At 31.8% G+C, this 19,269-nt stretch overlaps 1 protein-coding gene across 2 annotated transcripts; it reads right to left on the bottom strand.

Moving 5' to 3' along the window:
• Positions 1–4,266: 4,266 nt before the first annotated feature.
• Positions 4,267–18,645, bottom strand: LOC124937797 (TNF receptor-associated factor homolog 1b-like). 2 transcript variants are annotated; one of them, XM_047478124.1, is made up of 14 exons: positions 18,537–18,645; positions 17,861–18,068; positions 16,935–17,046; positions 15,466–15,554; positions 15,290–15,358; positions 15,070–15,199; positions 13,860–14,018; positions 10,325–10,673; positions 9,449–9,561; positions 8,432–8,579; positions 7,005–7,444; positions 6,343–6,458; positions 6,155–6,240; positions 4,267–5,489 (listed from the first exon to the last, which is right to left on the bottom strand). In XM_047478124.1, exons 2-14 carry the CDS (start codon positions 18,042–18,044, stop codon positions 4,410–4,412), a joined length of 3,075 nt encoding a protein of 1,024 aa, XP_047334080.1. In that variant the 5' UTR covers positions 18,045–18,068; positions 18,537–18,645; the 3' UTR covers positions 4,267–4,409. The 2 variants fall into 2 exon arrangements, with proteins under 2 accessions (XP_047334080.1, XP_047334081.1); XM_047478125.1 differs by lacking the exon at positions 18,537–18,645 and having other exon boundaries at positions 4,267–5,486.
• Positions 18,646–19,269: the final 624 nt, after the last annotated feature.

Below are 19,269 nucleotides of genomic sequence, written 5' to 3'. Positions count from 1 at the left end.
TACAATATAATAAACTTCATTTTTCTCCTAACACTAAGGAAATGCAAACAGTAAGAAAATATACAGTCATAAAAAAAAAGTAAAATCAGTCAAAAATGAAAAATTAGGAACTTTCCTTCTATTTTCTAGAGACATATCTACTTTAGTGCGGGGTATGTTTAAACTCACTAAAAGAAAAATAAAAATTTATTTTTATTATTATAAATTAAGGTTAAATCACTCTCTAACTTTTTAATTTTTTTAATATAATTCAGTATTGAATTAAATATTTATTTAGTTTTTTCTTTTTAATTTTAAACACATTTTTTTTTTAACTTACTCTAACTAAATTTTGAATCTGTCCACGATGATAAGTACTATAAACCAATAATTTATTTGTCATATTTTTCTTTTCATTGACACTATTTTTACAACTTTGAGTTTTTAATTTTTGGAATAGATTGCAACTAAAATATACATATTCTGATCATTAATACAAATCTATGACAACTAAAAAAAATTAAATGTGGTAAGTTGAAACATTCAATTCTATATTACAAATATTCTTCCATATCCCACTAAGAATATTTTTATTTAATTAATAAAGAGCTATGGTAGTAGGATCAATCATTTCAAGAATAAATTTGAGTCAAAAGGAAAAAAAAAAAAAATCATCAAACTCATTTCCTCAATTACAATAATCATAGGAGTTCATTATAAGGTAATTGGATCAAAGTCAAGCATTCCTTTTGAAATTTTGACACACAATTATAGTGCTTACTTAATACAAATTTTTGCTTACATTGATTGATTTATAAAATTATAACAATCTTCAATATTTAAGAGGTGTTTTTATGTAACCTATTTACGTCACATAAACACGAAACATTAATAGGATGCAGATGTTGAATCAGTAATGAACTCGTGTGTCATCGGTTTCGGTTCTACAAATTTATAATAATATTGTGTCTGATTGATGAGCCATATATATAGTTCAACCAAATCAAACAGAGATAACATTCATCAGCTATTGTCATATTTTTGTTGTTTTACCCCTTCTTTTAACACAAACTTATAATATTGGTCAACAAAAACAGGACTTAGAATATTATAACCGAGTAAGATTTTAGACTTTACGTGATCATAGCAAATTTATTTGAATTTCATTTAAATAATCTGTTTATTACATCATTATATTATATACTTCATAATTAAATCTTTCCATTTATAAATCAAAATATCATAGTCTCACCTTATTTTTATAAATTTAAATATTAATACAAAATATATTTCAGTAAAGGGGTACATGATGATCAGATTTGTTCATATTTTTCTATTTTTTTAATATATATTATGAAAAATGACAATAGTTTAATCCTAATAAAACTAAGCATGTATAAAAGAATCATTTTTTTTTTTAAATTAAGAGATTTACTAGCGTAAATAAGAGGGGGCGATGTTCTACCTAACTTACTTACTTACTGATCAACGGACTTCATGAATCTAATTTAAAAAAATGTTGTAATAATAGTGTTATGATGATAATATCAGTTGAATACGATTAATAAATTAAAGATTAAAACCCGTAATATTTGTCGCCTTAATCCAAATATACCGACAACTGTCGAGAAACTCAAGCATCGCCCATGATTTTGAAACGTTAATCTAACTTTTATAAGACACACCCAACACATATTTATTCTAGTGAGCTCACATAAAATAAAACCGGCCTTGATTGAATTGAATTGTGTTAAATTGAGTTAAATATCAAATAGCTACTCATCGATTACACATATTCTTATTAATCAAATATCCTTTATTTAAAAACCATATATATATATATATATATATATATATATATATATATATATATATATATATATATATATATATATATATATATATATATATATATATATATATATATATATATATGCTCTTAATTAATCTCTTTTTATCCAAAAAGAAAAACATATTTAACTTATATCAAACAAAATTATTTAAAAATAACCTACTAGTTCCATTAATAACACAAAAATCTAACAAGCTCCAAATCAACTTATAAATTAGGATTTAAAAAAGTTGTTATTATAACATTAATTGACCTTTGTGAGCTCAAATCCAGTTTGACATTGACAATTATCATGGTTGTAGGGTATGATTTTTGGTTTGCTTTATTAATTTTAAATATATTTGGTGAAAATATTGAAAATGACATAATAAGTTAAAAGAATATGTGATATAAATATTTAAGATAGAATAACAATACATTATAATTAAGTAATTAAGGTTCTTTATTACCAAATCAATAATATAACCTTACGACGGTTAAGTAACCAAATTAAACTAATTATTTATAAATGTTCATCTAAGCAAATTGAAGCTCAAATTAAGTAAGGACCTGATTGTTTAATGTAGTTTGACAAGAAAAATAGGTCAAAATAGTTATTTAGAGCTCATACTAGCTAGTGCTACTTCACTTGGGGCTCAAATTTCTAATTCTTCCATTTTAAAAATGTGTAGCATATCGGACAACTATACATAGTTGATATATTTATTTATTTGATAAGAAATTACTTCTCATTAAATTCAAATAAAAGTTATATATCAAATTGTATAAATAATTTACAAAAATAAATTTCTAATGGAAAAAATCCAACGATCATGTGGTTTGTTGAGGATAAATGAGCTCTTGAACGATGATGGTTAAAATAGAGCAAGTCGAAAGAAACAATGAAACAGTGTTAGAAGAATTTCTATCAAAGATTCTGAGCGACAATTAAAATTATCATTAATTGAGGGTTAGTAAACAACACCGAAAAAGGTCATGCCAAGTAAAAATGGATCATCTATATATATGACCGAAATAGTGAGAATTCATACAAATCATGGGAGGACCGATTATTTTGTCTCATTTGCTGCTAAGAAGGGGACGAACACGGACTCGAGAAATGATCACCAACATAATAGAAGAGTAGGAGCAATAAATGACCCATCAACGATTGAGAGTATTATTCCAACTATAAAAATCTGAGACGAAAAAACTGATCTGATTAAATAGAAAATTAGACCGAACAAAACACAATATCAACTCAAATTTGAGTGATTGAAATTAAAAAAGGCACAATTCAATTCTGAAAAAGCCATAGGAAGGATCGATAAATATTGACAGCTTCTTTATATATGCATAATATCACTTTCGATAGGTAACAATTTTCGATCATCTGATTTGAAATTAAAAATTAGATCTACAACACAAATTTACATGTCTATATATGATTTGAAATTTTGATATGTTCATAGGAATAACTTATAGATCTGGACATCGATTTTTCACCCTAAATTCAAAATTGCTTAATGGTTAAAGATAATTCAATTCTTTATAAGATCATATATTGTAAATAAATAAATAAATAGAGCTGACAGATTAGACCTTGAATATTTGACAAGCAAGATTATGTTGACTAAATTAGCCTGTTGACATCTAGTTAAGGTTGTTTAATTAATAAATAAATTTGGATTGAATATATAAAAATATATAGTAGAATCTTTATTCAACATATATATACCTATTTTAAAAGAGGGATTATATTATTCTTACGCGCCATGTCACATACACGTCCTTGACTAAAATTATAATTATATATATAATTGACATTATTTTTATGTTTTTATATATACTTATCCCTTAATCATGACTTTAATTTTTATTTAAATTTCTGTAAGTGAAAATTGAATCCCGGACTAACTAGTTTATTGAGTTGTCAATAAATTTTATAATTAATTAATGTAAAACGTAATAAGCAAGTCATCTTACCTATTTTTGTCATCAATTACATCTTATACAACTGTAACACACTTCTTTTATATTAATTATAAAGTGTAACCATATCATATAGATTTAAACCAAACTGAACTAATAGAAAGATTCTTCAGTTAAAAAAATTTAAACCTAATTCAGTTTAATGACTATCAAACTTGTTAAATCATAGTTAAAATTAAAAAAGAAAATGTAGAACTCAGTTAAAAAAAATTTAAAAAAATACCTATTCCTCTTTTTTACAGTTTTATATTAGATTAAATAAGATATTTGTAACTCTTCTTATAATATTTATTTATTTATTAAATTTACAACTCATCTACAAATACATCATTTATACATTTAATCTTTTAAAATTTTCTTATACCCAATTTTAATTAATTAATTAATTTTGATATTAATACATTCACTATTTTATACTAACTTGAATAGAGAGATTGAAGGTAAAAATTAAGTAGAAAAAAATATAAAATTTCAAACTTAAACTAACTTTATTAGCAGAAATTAAGAAAAAGACATGCTTAGTGCAGTCTGGTAAACAAATTTCAACTGGATTCTATAAATAAACTTCGGATTATAAAACTTAAGCAAACAAAAGCATACGTCGACGTCAATGCCCATTCGACGACGACGGATGGAACATCGTATTTCCATACCCATTCACGCTGCAAGCTAGGTTAGAGTAATCCAGAACCCGATGATGATGATGATGAGAACCATCCAAATGTGTCATCCTAAAATAAGGAATATCCGAGACACCCATCTCCCAAGAGTTTGGAACAACTAAACCATCAACATGTCCATTCACATAACCCGGTATGTTTTGATATCCAAACGGATCCATACCTCTCGGGTAATGAATATGTTCTCCAAACGAACCATATCTCCTTAACCCATCTCCATAATAAATTTGTGGTTGCTCAAACCTACAAGAGATATTAGATGGACCAGCCTGGTTTGGGAACCCAATAGGGCCAGAGAAACTTAAATTACGGTTCAGGTGCTGGTAATGAAAATCATCGGGTTTTCCAGACCCATTTTCGTCCTCAAGCAGAGCAATAATGATATCGAGATGGGGGAATTCATCTGCAGTGACACTGTCGGTTTTCCGTCCAGACGAACATGCCACAGTTTCGGTTTGCTCGGTTTTGGGTAAATCTGCTATGTGAAAATTGTTTGTATTATCAACAGGGATTGGATCGATCCATTGGTGACAGTTATTCTGCATTCCAAAAGGTCTAGCAAACCTATCGGAGTTCATTGGAGGGATAAACGAACTGGATGGAACAGAACCACCAACTATGGCATTCATGTAAGAACGAGGAAAATAACTTTGGCTTGTCGATGTGGGACCCGGGCTTATCGTTGGGGTAAGACGGGCAGGAGGAGGTGTAGTAGTAACAGTAGAAGCAGTTAATGGTCTAGACATAGCAACAGGAACTCTTTGTAATGGAGGGTTTTCACATGTTGATGGAATTGTTCTACCGGCTAAATGTGGAACTTCATAATAAGGCGGTTTACTAACCATGGTTTGGCCAGGATTCAGTAGATGAGCAAATGGCATATCTTCGGGAAATCTGTTTTCTGAAGATATCATCTCCTCAGCTGCTTTTGGTTCGGAAAATCTTTGGATTCCAGCTTTGTATCCAATTCTTGGTTTTATTTGCCCGTTAGGAATCTCTTCTTCTTCCTAGAAGCATGAAATGGCAGGAGATTTAGAGCTCATTAAATGTAGGTTTGTTTCTTTCAAAGTTAATCTCATTTTAAAAAAAAAGGAAAGAAGTGTTTCCAATGAAAAAGTTGATTATTTGGGTTAATTTACTGTATTTAATATTCTACAATGTTATAAAAGGTAAAGTATTAAGGTATTTTTGTCTATGATTGATGATGAATTAGCTTAACCCCTTCATCAAACAATGCCTTAGATTATACAGGTCTGTCTAATTTTACGAGGCTTAGTTTGAACAGGGTTATTTGAATAACCTAAACCAAGTGATTATTTCTAAATAATATTTTTTGATAGGTAATAGAAAACAAGTTATTAGAAAGGATATTTTGGTTGATAATTTTGAATGATAGATTGGATAGTGTATTATTTGAAAATAATTCCAAATAACCCACATCAAACAAGGACCAAGGTTCTTGTACTTTTGCATAGTTTACCGAAACTAATCTTAAAATTTTGAAGGACTTGTTGATCTAGGGGTTATTTTGGTGAAAAGACAGGGTTATTAAGTAGATAGCTGGATAATGGGTTAATTAAATTTAATCTGAAATAACTCAATTCAAACAAGGCCTAAAACACTTTTATATTTAATAAATATCAAACCTTATATTTATTATGGGATAGCATACCTTGTCTGTTTTCTGGTTGGGCCTCGTTTGTTCTGGCAAACCATGCAGAACTGCCTCTGGTTCAGGTTCAGGTTCAGGTTCAGGTTCAGGTTCAGGTTCAGGTTCAGGTTCAGGTTCAGGTTCAGGTTCAGGTTCAGGTTCAGGTTCAGGTTCAGGTTCAGGTTCAGGTTCAGGTTCAGGTTCAGGTTTAGGTTCAGGTTCATTACAACTTCCAGATGGGTTGTTTGGAAGCGTTGAGTCTTTTAGATCAGGTGGTGTATCCGAACTAATTTCATTTCTAGTCAATTCACCTCGCTTGTTCCTTCTGAAGTTATCAAGAAATATATCATTTTAAGAAAAGAAAAAAAAAACACCTTGTTTTATTGCACTAATACACTAAAAAAGAGAAATTCATTCAATTAGCACCAACAAATATTAATGCAGAAATAAAAGATACAATGATTACAACCTAATCCTAATATATCCCTATGAGGTGTTCCATCAGTAGTATATAATATAAGATATCATGGGCTGTTTTGTTATAAAAGATTTCATGTTGATCATCATGATCCAGATAATTCTAAATTTGTTATATTGGTCAAAAATCACTCAGAAAAACATCTCAAACACTATAATTTGGATCATGATTTATAAAATAATTTGTATACCAAAAACAAACAACAAAAATCACACAAATTCACATGATCAAAAACGTAATATGAGCATTATGAAAAATAAAATCTTATACCAAACGAAAAAAGAAAAATTACTTTCAATTTTGTCATTGGCAATTTTTCAATGATGGTAGTTTTGGAACAGCCTCATAGATTCTATGGACGCAATTAAATGGAAGACAGATGACAAAAATTACCTGTTAGGCGACCTTTGGATCTTCTGTTTTACTATAAAATCTCCTCCAAAATGGCCATTCAATATTGAGGGAGCCGGATCAGTTGAACAAGTAACTGAGCTATCATCCACTAGAGATGGGATTGTCGTCCTTTCCATTTCCCAGTTCGGTAATGACTGAATACTGCTGCTTGTTCCACCGTTAGTAGCCTCTGCAAGAGGATGAACTGAATTGATGGGGCTATCATCTCTGTCCTCTGAATCAGGTGGAAGAATTTCAAAAACACAATCTAATGAATCAGATGCATCGGAAATTTCTCCCACTCCAAGTTCAGATTCCTCGACTATGTCTTTTATTTCATCCGGCATATTACATTGTTGGAACTTATCCTCAACAGCAAGACCATACCTTTCAACCTTTCCCTTATCCTTTCCCTTCCGACTGTTTCGCTTTTGTTTTCCCTGAAGGATAAAATTGAAGACCACATAAGAGAATCTCTTATCAGTTAATGAGTACTTCCATTTTTTTCACAACATAAAAAAGAGAGCTGACTTTCGCTTGATTAATTAGTTTCATTTTCAAGCAATACGATGGGTAACAGAGGATCATATAGTACATGCTTGAGAAAAGAGAATCCTAATCATTCAAACTGCAGGAAAACTGGCCATTTAGGGCTGTTTTGGTATCAATTATTTATCTTATTGAACATGATCCCGAAAATCTAGATTTGTTATGTTTGCGCAAGATTTATAAATAATATGATCATGGCCCAAAAAATCTTATGGTGATTGAGAGTAAAAAAAATCTCTATACCAAATGAAGCAACAAAAATTATATTATAATTTGGATAATGATATAGAAAATGATTTGCATACCAAATGAAACAACAAAACTGACTATAATCTGGACCAGAAAAAATCTCATATCAAACTGAAAAAAAAATCCACTTCAACTTTAACTTTAACTTTTGCGATTTTCCAATGAGATCGTGATGGTGTAAAATACTAGTTTACAAATAGGCTCATCATAATATGCCTGTTTTGGTATCGAATTTTGTCAACTTGCTCGATATATAATTAATTCTACATTTGGCATAAATACTTGATCCAGAAAATTTTTGGATCCAAAAACTTGGCTCACCATTTGGACTAATTTCCAACCATTTCTAAGTAAAAAAATGATATGATGAAATGTCTTAAGACCCTTGTCATTACTCCTAATCCTCCAACACAATAGTCAATATAATTCAATCACAAGAAATTAGTACAAAATTAAGAAGTTGCCAAAAACAATTATAACAAGAGGTTTCATCTAATTCAATCACACTTTTCATACCAAAATTAAATAATCACTTTCACTTTTGATTTTGGAAATTTTTCAATGTGAGTGGTAAGGACAAAACACCAATTTCCAAATAGGTTCATTGGGTTAGCAATTTTTGTACTAACCTGCTTCTTTTTTGACTTCTTATCTTTTTCAGCAGCACCACGTTTTGCTCTTTGCTCTGCCTCAGCCAGACATGCTGCCTCTTCTTCACGAATGAGCTCTTCTTGCCTTTTCAATGAAACAGCCTCCTGATATGCCACTTCAATTTTACTGTTTGACATGATGAAACAAAAAATATTAAGGAAATCAAATAATAACAAAAGATTAGATGAATATGTCAAGCCATGAACATCAAGTAACACATAATATATGGACAATTCTTGAGGAAGAAGAACAGTACTCATGCACTATGTGAGCTTAGATTGTCTTGCATAAATATAAAAAGGAACTTGGTGGATGCTAGCACAACATACCACTGACATGTCCAAATCTATTGAATGTGGGTGAAGTCTTGTTAATAACTCAAGCAAAACATAAATTGAAAATAAAAACTCTTAAAGCTATTAACATCAAGGATGGTCTGAGTTAAGGTCAACAATTTTAACTACACAATCCAAATCTATGCATGAATCTGACCTAGACATCACCTTTCAAAGAGGATAAACCTCATTTGACAGTACTTGTTCACAATCTGCTGTGGAAAACTACATATTGGATAGATAAAGAACAACATACATTTTAAAATTCAAGTTAATAGATATAGATGAAGATAGCTACTTGTGGCCGATGGAATATATATTTATTTTTTTAGACTAGGCTCTTTTTCTTTGGAGGAGGCTGGCACAACATTTCACTGTCACAACTCCCCCACTTATCCAATGTGCTTTCAGTGAGAATCAAACCTGAGACCTCCTTAGTACAAGACTATTACCACTTGAGCTCTCTGAGTGGGGTGAGTGGATAATGTATTAATTAAAGGAATAAATACAGATGAAAAAAATCTTAAGAATCACAAATAAATGAAAAAACTGAAAATGATTATAGGATAAGAATAAAAGTTGATACTTCCAATAAACAGAACAAGACATGGATTCGAGAACATGAAAAGTTCAATAAAAACCAGATACTAGTATTTATACCTGAATATATGGGACAATGCAAATATTTCAATAGTCCTACGACCAATTTCCGTAAGACGTATCTCCTCATAATAGAAGACATCATGGTTCAACTCCTCTGAAAGATCTCCATCCTACATGTAGGGTATAAGTTTCAGAACCACAACTGAAGCATACACCTAGGGCCTTGTTTAATGTGTGTTATTTGGAATTTCATCTACCAAATTACAAATTACCCTATTTTTTATAATATTTTAACATATTAAATAATAAAGACATTTTGGTCATTTTATCCAAAAAAATCCACTTCTTTCACCAAACAAGGCTATTTGGAAATAACCAATTGGTTTATTTAAATAACTCCAGATCAAATAAAGCCCAACAAAAATCAGACGATGATCTAGTGCCTGAGAATAAAAAATCAAGGGCAAGGTATGTAAGGAACAGAAGTAGTCTCTTCCAGATGATAGAAATAAAAACAAGGAAATGATCACAGTATTCTGCAGCCATTCATTTATGCTGATCAATGAAACACAAGGTCTCATAAATAAGATGGCTGCAACTCATTCATAAATCAATCAAAATCTTCTTCTAGTTCTTAGTTCCCTTTATTGTCGATTGCTGCACAACTGCCTAAAGTATAATATGCATTCTTTTAACAGAAAAAATGATTTCTAGTTCTTTCTTACTTATTACAAATGCAACGTTAGTTCATCTATTTAAATAAATAAAGTTGAATCACTGTGAGAGGTTGCACTAAGAAATAGTGCAGCATGAGCCTGATTAGACAAGAAACACGGGCAAAGAATAATGGATGACAATGAAAGCAGTTTAAGTTTGAGATGACGACACCATAAAATTTTAAGTTGGATATACATTTGGTATCATTGAATTCACCTTTGTGCGATTCAGATGGCCATTATCACCTTTGGGAGGTAAAGACTCCATAGAAGCCCTTTCAAGAAGTACCAATATATCATCAACTAAAACAAATGCATCATTATCTACAAGAACTAGTGGAACAGGTAATTCTTCTGGGTACATCAGATCTTCTGCATATTCCTTATTCATTGCATGGTCCTCAATAAACTTCAAACCACTGTGCAAACAATCCATTACCAATGTTGACGAAACTTCCTTTTCAACAAAGAAATGTTTTACCATCATCCTCAGAATAGTATCAGATTTCTCCCTCGACATGAGGCTCTTAGAAGAGTCATCAATTTCCATCCAAAAAGCACAAAAGCTGCAACAAATTGAGCAAAGGTTAGACTCCAGAAAGTAAATAGCACTAGATCATCCTAGGAATAGTTCGAGAGTATAAAAGTCTAACAGAAACTATGATGTTTAAAAGATGGTTCATAACTCAGAATACTGATTTTACCCTTGCTAAGTGATGATAACTGTTAAGAATTACAGAAAACACAATTTACAACTCTTTCAGATGGTAAGAATCTTGTTGAAATATCTACTTATACTCTTTAGTCTAACAAATAACTGATCCTGTCTTCTCTTCAACTCACTTCTTCCATGTGGCACTCCTACGAATGATCCCATCGGATAGGAATTTCTTATGTCTTTTCAAACCCATTCTCACTTTCCCTTTCAACCTGGATTGATATTGGGCTTCTAGATTCTAAGCCTTCTTAAGCTGAGAAATATGGAAGACATCACAGTCAGCACAATGCTTATCAACTTATTGACATGTTGGACCAATAAAATGTATAGAGGCAACATGTACCTTGTTGGTGACAGGAGTGTCGTCCAAGCGCGGAAAAATTGTTCAACGGTCATTATCCAACTTCGTGCGTCATCTCCCTCAAACTTAGGGGAAAATCAACCTTGGTAAATCGTGTATGAGCTTGATAGTCATATTGACCTCCTTCCATATTGCATTGAGAGGATTCACCATGGAAAATTGCATCATCCGGTTGCCTTTGAAAAGACAAGTGAGAGTAGGTTGCATTATACTAGTAGCCATTTGTTGTTTATGTTTCTCAAGCTTAGCCGCTTGAAGATTTATTTGCAATAATTATTGCCTATTGATTCCATCGCATTCTTGAGAACGTTCAAATGTTTGATTGTTGTCATTTTTTTTTTTGCACTTACAGGTGCGAGAGGAACAAGGTTGCAGTTGCAGAAAAGAGAAGGAAGAGAACAAGAAGACAAGTTTACAACTCAAATTTCAGATGACAAGAATTTTGTTGAAATATCTACTTGTATACTCTGGTCTAACAGAATACCAATATAACTGCTTCCACCTTCTCCTTCATCAAACGTCTGACACATGGCACACCTCCATTAGGAGCGTCAGTATCCCCAGCTGTATGCATCAGTTCATTGTTATTTACCTTGGGCTTAGATCTTGTAAGCCCGTCATCTTCAAATCTCAGTATTCTAATGTTATATATCACTTATTTATATATTATAAGCCATAAGTACTAGTTTGTATCACTTAGCTCATTAGTGTAAAGCACCAATGAAGGTTTTTCATTTGCTTTTGGGTAATGTGAGTTTTCAGAGAGAGAATTGGTGAGGAATTAAATACCTCTAATTTTGATGAAATTACTTGAATATTTATACAAAATATAATAAAAATGGATAAACGACCACTACTTTAGTGGATCCCACTAAGTACCACTAACAAAAACACAACACTCATGTCATAATTTCTAAATATCTAAATACTAGTATGACTATTTTCATACTCTTAGATAGAAAGTTACCACAGCACTCTATAACTAGTTTGACAATTTCCACACTCCCCCTTAAACTAGTAAATTCTAAATTAAACTAGACTGATACATAAGATCTTGATACAACTAAAAATAATGGCTGTGATGATCATCGCCAAAAAATAGGGTCGACGTCGTGAAAGATATGCTGAGTGACGTCCTGATTGTTTAACATAGTGGGTGATGAAATGTCAAATATGAACGGCGCTTGAGTTTTTGCGATTGTGATGCCAAAATGATGGCTATATGGTCGATGTTGAGATTCTCGCAAAGTTGCATCTTAGAAGATCTACAGAGTAGCATCCGCTTGATTGATATAGTCGGCACTAAAGTGTTGCAGAGGGAAGACGCTTGAGTTTCTGCGGTAGTGATACCAAAAATTTTCGTTGATAATTCGGCCTAAAAGTGGATTGATGATATTGACCCAAACCAAGGCTCAATAGAATCTGTCAGTAATTGATTCAACCCAAATGAGGCCCGAACATAATTGATTCAATTGAATGATGTGTGGCTTTGAGGACATTCGCCAAATATGGGTCAAAGATATTGAACAAAAGAAGGCTCGAATAAACCAAGGGATAAAGATAAGTCCAACAAAATTGAACTGGCCTCTAATGTTGAGGTCAGAGAGAGTGAGACTTTTGCAGTTTTTTCTTCGCCTTAAGTTGAGGTTCAGAGGGAGTGAGACTTTTGCAGTTTTTCTTCTTTCTTTCTAATGACTGAAATAAATAAGCCTTAAAGAAAATAACAGGCAGAACCCCTTAAAAACAATTTCTTCGTTATTACACCCTGTTACCGATTTGCGACGACGAAGGTGAGTCTCCCGCAACCCTATGGCGGTGATGACGATGGCGGGAGCTTGACCGACGATGGCCACACTGTAGGAGATCGATGGAGATGTCGGAGTTTAGTGAGATGACGACCCTTTTGACTGTCGATTTTTTCTTCTTAGTAGGCTTGGCAGAATTCTTAGCCAGAGTGACTTGAACCGCTACAATAGGTTCATAGTAGAGAATCAAACTTGAACCTTTTTAGAGAGAAAAATATTGATATCTTCTTGTGAGAGAGAATTTGAAGAATTGGATGATCTTAGAGAGTGAATTTGAGGCTTAATGCACTGTTTGGTTGATTGAAAAGAACAAATGAAACAAATTAATTAGATTATTGAAGCCCTCCGCAAATGGCAACTACGGCCATGGCGGAGGCAGCGGAAGATGTGCGGTTTTGCTCAAGAACAAAGAACCTAACTCTGATACCATGTGAGTTCTTAGAGAGAGAATTGATGAGGGATTAAAGATCACTAATTTTGTTTTGTATTAACTAATAAAACTATTTGAATATTTATAGAAAATACAATAAAGATGGGTAACCAATCACTCCTTAAGTTGGTCCGACTAAGTACCACTAACTAGATCACAAGGTCCGTGATATGATTTCTAAATACTAGCTTGACTATTTCCACACTCCTAGATAGGAAATTACCACTACTAAACTATTAACACACTAACTAGTTTGACAATTTCCACAGATAAGTTGGGATGGGACAGTGTTGAGGGGAAGGGATTTGATATAAGGCAGTAATGTGTTGAACAGCCATTAAGAAATAAAAATAAAATTGCATAAGTTGGTTAATGAGACTGGAGCAAGTTCTTGCATAATTTGATCCTATTTACTGGAGCAGGAAAAATAATTATTACCTTGACCATTTCATTTTATCCTCTTTCAGTTCTACAAGTTTGCTTCTTCTTTCCTCAACAAACCGGCGAAAAATTTGATCTACATTTGACAGATACAGCTGAAGCAGTATCCTCCTGTACCGTGGATCAAGGCAGCGAAAAGGTTTATCTACCCTCTCCCTATAAAAAGAATAAAAATTTGAGTTTAGCCATAAAGAATTCAATCGCTTTGGTGGTAGATAGAGAGAAGGGACCAAAACAAATTCAGGCTTGACATATTGCATCGGTGGAAAAAGTCTTACAGAACTGAGTCCTACATGATTTCTCAGGCATGAATTTAGCAGCAGTGGCTCATTCAAGTCTGTAGTGGCACCAAATTAAATGAAAAACAAGGACGTGTAATACTTGTAAAAAATTATTGATAATTAACTATATTCCCCCACGTTATGACACTTTGCATCTCGTGCATTATACTCACTCAAAAAGAAGACATGAAATCATAATGAATTAAAATCTTTGTATGAACTAAGTAGATCATGATCCAGAAATTTCTCTCATCATGAAAAAATCTATATACCAAATGAAGCAAAAAAAAAACACTGTAATTTGGATAATGACAATAAATGTACACCAAATGAAGCAACAAAAAATACACTATCATGATCCAAATAATAATAAGAAGAAGAAGAAGATGAAGAAGGAGAAAAGGTTTATACAAAACCAAAAAAATATCATTTTCAATACTAGCTATGGCGATTTTCCAATAAAGTGGTGATTGTGAATTATATTGTGACAAAATACTAGTTTCCAAATAGGACATACTAAGCCATGGTTACACATTATCCATTTTACAAATGAATTTACGACTATGGTAATCCTCAAGCTAGATATTACTAATCAAGATTGCCTCAAAAACAACATAAACTTAAGATCTTAAAACATAAAACTTGTATTCCTCAATTTAAATCATCCACCGTGAAATACATGATAAAGTACACAAGGCATGAATAAAATGTGCAACAAATCCCAACTAAGGAAGTGAAGAACCAGTGCCAAATAAATCGGACTTTATCAAAGGAAATTAAAATATCCCAAATGTTAGAAAGGGGAAAAAGGTAAAAAAAAAAGAAAAACAACACAAATCTAGGCAAATAGTTATTCTCTTAAAAAAATAGCCAAATAGTATAAAGAAACTAAGTGGAAAATTTATGTGCGAATAGATATGATGCACCTGATGACTTGAACTCGAGCTTTAATAATGAGAGTATCATCATTGATGAACGCATCTAATACTTTAGATAGCTCTACAAATTTTTTCCATCCCCAATCATGTTCTTTCTTCCAAAATCGATGCAGTGTATCTGAAAAGTTACACTTTAGAGCACAAGTTCCAAACCACAAATCAGAAAGTCCATTGCAGCATTTCTACTCATATGTAACAATCAACCAACCAGAAAATTTTGATTTCTTTGTTTCTTTGTTGACTACTGTGATTGTGAATTGTGCAAAATGACTCCAACCTGTTCATTATAATACAGTGAACATGAACCAAAATCCGAAGGAGTCTATTCAGAGTAGCTCTATTTTTTTTAATGAATGTAGATCATATTTTAGGATGTAATCTTACCTGGAAGAAGCTTGTCATGATTAGCTACACATAGAAACAACGACAAATGATTGCGAACATCACAACCTTGAGGGTAAATCAGGATGTACCTGCCACACAAGGTGACCAGATTAGAAAAATACTTGAAGTTTGAAGAGAAAAGGGAAGATTTTTCTGATTTAGCATGACAAAAGGATTTAGACCTCTTCAACAAGTGAAAATGTGATACTTGAATTTAAAACAAAAGGTTTGGAATGGTGGCCCGTTTAAATGCAATTCTGAGATCTTAATTAGATGTTCATTCAACCATATTCTAAAAGACTCACTGTATTGTTTTGAAGCAGCTTATGTTGTGTTAAAAAAATGTATTAATTAATGCTATACACTAAAAGGTAAAAGAATGAGTGTACATGGCCTAAGATGTTCTAAACCAAAGAATAAAGAATGAAATGAAATATGGTAGACACCCATGAAAAAGATGTTCAGAGAGTAGAAACCAAATGGTGTTTAGAATTTCTCTTTGAATTTTGATCTCATACACATTATCTCTGTAGTCTTCACAGCTGGTTTGATTAGTAAGAAAATGCCAGGTTCAAGGGATAAAGCTTCTTAATAAAACATTCTCATGCACCACGGATCTTAAGAATTGTGTCAAGGAATACTTAAAAGCTTCAAAGTATGTCAAACCTGTACCCATAAAAGGCAAGGTGTATTAAAATGAGAAACAGATGCTTATCTGGAAACACTTTTTTGTTTCTGGATCTAGATGTGAATCCGGATCCAGATGTGAAACAGCGAATAAATGTCCGACTAAGTTCTGTTTCCAAATGTGATATCATCAGGATCCATTTTCAGATGAGATATCTGAAAGAAAAAAGTGTTTACAAATGGGCATGTTCCCTTATATATACTCTATATTTAAGGAAAAGTGTTTAAAATACAGTACTACATTAATAGGGAAAAGATGATTGTATGGTCTAAGATATCATAAACCACCTGAAAGCCACAAAGAGTGAATTGAGAGTTGGTAGACACCCTTAAAAGAGAGTATTCAGAAAGGAGAAACAAAGTGGTGTTTAGAGATTCTCTTTGAAATTGATGTTTATGTACTTTCTCATATACAACATTTTTGTAGTCTGCACAGCTTAATTACTCAGTAAAGAAGAAGTCAGGACTACATTAATAGGGAAGAAGCTCATTAATTAAATATGCCTTACACCTTGGCTCACTAGTCACTCCTAAGAACCATGCTCAAAGGGATTATGTAAAGGTTCAAATCTTCAATGTATCTCATGAATCTCTAGAAAAGTAAAGTTCGAGAAAATGGGATACACGATGTTCTCTTATGTATCCACAATCCTTCTTCGCCTGTGATGTATCCCATATGGATGCTTTTGCTTTCCAGTTTTGTTGGTTTCTGAAGATTTATGATTACTGTGACTAAGAATAAGCAGTCTATAAATCACAGTCATGAAGAATGTTGAACAAACCATTCATAGCCCCCAATTTGAAAAACTCTACTTCGAAGATCTCTCTTGTTAATCTGTGAAAAGTTCTCTATTTTCCATGTAAACTTCCCATACAAATCTGAAGCCTTTAACCCTGCAAAGTTATAGATTAGCTCAAATTTCAGTGGCACACATATGAGATACAAAATATACTATTGATGCCTCATCAACTCATACGAACACTTGTAGAGAAAGAACTGATGCATCATGGAAAATGATTCAGCTGAGAACAAACATAAGAAGTTCAATAATTTTCTCTAAAATCAATCAAAACATAGTATCACATAACTCGTAATTACAAGTCACGGAAAACACACAAGAATGAGATGTGCAAATCAGATATGATTAGATTGGAGCTGATAATTAGACTGGGCAATCATGTGTATAAAATAGATACACCCCTTTGTACAAAATTCATTCAGAAATATACAAGTCCTCACACGTCTCTTCTTGTCAACAATCTTTTGGCAGGTTGTATATCATATTATTTGACTAACATGTATTTACATCGTTGGACCAGCTCCACAAAAAGTGAAAAATCATACAAAGACGTACAATCTGATAACTTCCATAAAGAAATCAAAGTGAATCATAAAGGATCAAATACAATCGAGATGAAATGCTAGTTGTAGTTGGCATGTATTAAAATGAATAATTGACATTGCTCTTCATGATGTGCTAAGTCTACCATAAGAAAAAAAACTGAGGAGATCTCTGATTATCTCTGGAAATAAGCAACTTGTATCATCAACTAATGAAAGTAAATTGCTTGCTTCAAGTGAATACAACCCAGTAGACACTAAACGATGACATAGAAATGGAATCTTCGAGTACATTCATAATGTTGGGAACAAATAGAAATTAAAATTAATCTGAGAAAGAACTATTAAAATAAATAGACAACTCACCAAAATCATCATCATCATCATCACTATCCCAGTATGCAGGAGAAAAAAGTGGGCCAGCCTCTTCGTCTAACTCACAGGATCGCCATTCAGCCGACCCTTCCCCAGTTTGGCAATGCTGCTGAACACCTAAAATCTCATCAAAAGAACTTCCCCTTCCAGACTCCTCACTCACAATCCCAGCCATTTAAACAGCACAGCACAGCTAAGCCAAAAATAAGAAAAAATTAACTGAATTGATAACAAAGCCCCTGTTTCTATTAAAACATTGGCATATATATATTAATAAGTTCAATATTTCTAATAACCACAAGATGCATATTCATACTTCAGTAAATTCACAAACCCACCTTCTATGCACACACAAACAGTCAAATAAACCCTAATTAAGAACTATTCAACACCAGAACAGCACATAAGTAAAACTGATCAATCACATAAAGAACATATCATAATAGAAACCAGTTAAACAACAGTATATGAAGCATGAACATAATCTCAATTCTATTACAGTATCATCCACCCATATAAATAAATAAAAAATCGTAAATTTCCTGCCACACAGAACAATATCGAGCAAACCCTCCTCCCATATCAATCACCACGATGAATATACCGAAAGAAAGAAAAAATTATCAATTTTCAGAAAAAATCCATATAATAAAATAGGAAGACGAACCTTAAGTTGCACCAGTGGAGCTTCTCTAAAATGGCGAATTCAGCAAAATATGTTGAAGGATTATAGAGACGATAGAAGGGGAAAAGGGGGCAGATTTGATGGAATAAGCTGAAAAGCAAGTGAAAAATAAATAAAAATAATACCCATATAAATCTATTTATATATATATATATATATTAGATAAAAGATTGTTTTTTTAAGTTGAATCTTTTAATTAATTTATTGTCAGACCCATGACTATTTCTCAGTTAAATATAATAATCACTATAAATTTGGATCTATAATATTACCTTAATTTTTTAACTTTTTTTTAAGCAAAATAACACATATATCTAACACAATGAAAGCTAAACAGAAATTTAAAATTTATTAAAATTGAGAATTTATTTTAACAAAAAAATCATACTAAAAAAATAAGTATGATATTAGTTCATTTATTAATTCTGATTTTATAAATATAAATTTATTCTATTTTAAAGGCTTTGTAGTGGTCAAACACAAAATAGAAGTCCCCAAATGAATAAGGGTAAATTTTAAATAATTTATAAATTAAGTATAATAGAACATCTTAAAATTTACATAAATTTGACTCATTAATCTTTCTTATAATTATAATATTTTAATCATTAACTTGCATTTTTCACTATATATTTGTCAGTCTACTCTAATAAATTATCTAAAATGACTGTATCTTATCTAAACCTGGTTGAATATAAAAATAAATAAATTACAT

Source organism: Impatiens glandulifera, chromosome 5 (genome assembly GCF_907164915.1).
Source record: "Impatiens glandulifera chromosome 5, dImpGla2.1, whole genome shotgun sequence".
In the NCBI taxonomy this organism is placed as follows: Eukaryota; Viridiplantae; Streptophyta; class Magnoliopsida; order Ericales; family Balsaminaceae; genus Impatiens; species Impatiens glandulifera.
This window is presented reverse-complemented; position numbering and strand designations above follow the sequence as displayed.

Bases quoted from the DNA above. Each gene is read 5' to 3' on its own strand.
- LOC124937797 (XM_047478124.1), bottom strand. From the start codon at position 18,044: ATGGCTGGGATTGTGAGTGAGGAGTCTGGAAGGGGAAGTTCTTTTGAT. The intron at 15,359-15,465 runs GTAAGATTACAT...TATAATGAACAG, and splicing joins TCATGACAAGCTTCTTCCAG to GTTGGAGTCATTTTGCACAA. The intron at 7,445-8,431 runs GTTAGTACAAAA...TTTATCCTTCAG, and splicing joins AGAAGTCAAAAAAGAAGCAG to GGAAAACAAAAGCGAAACAG.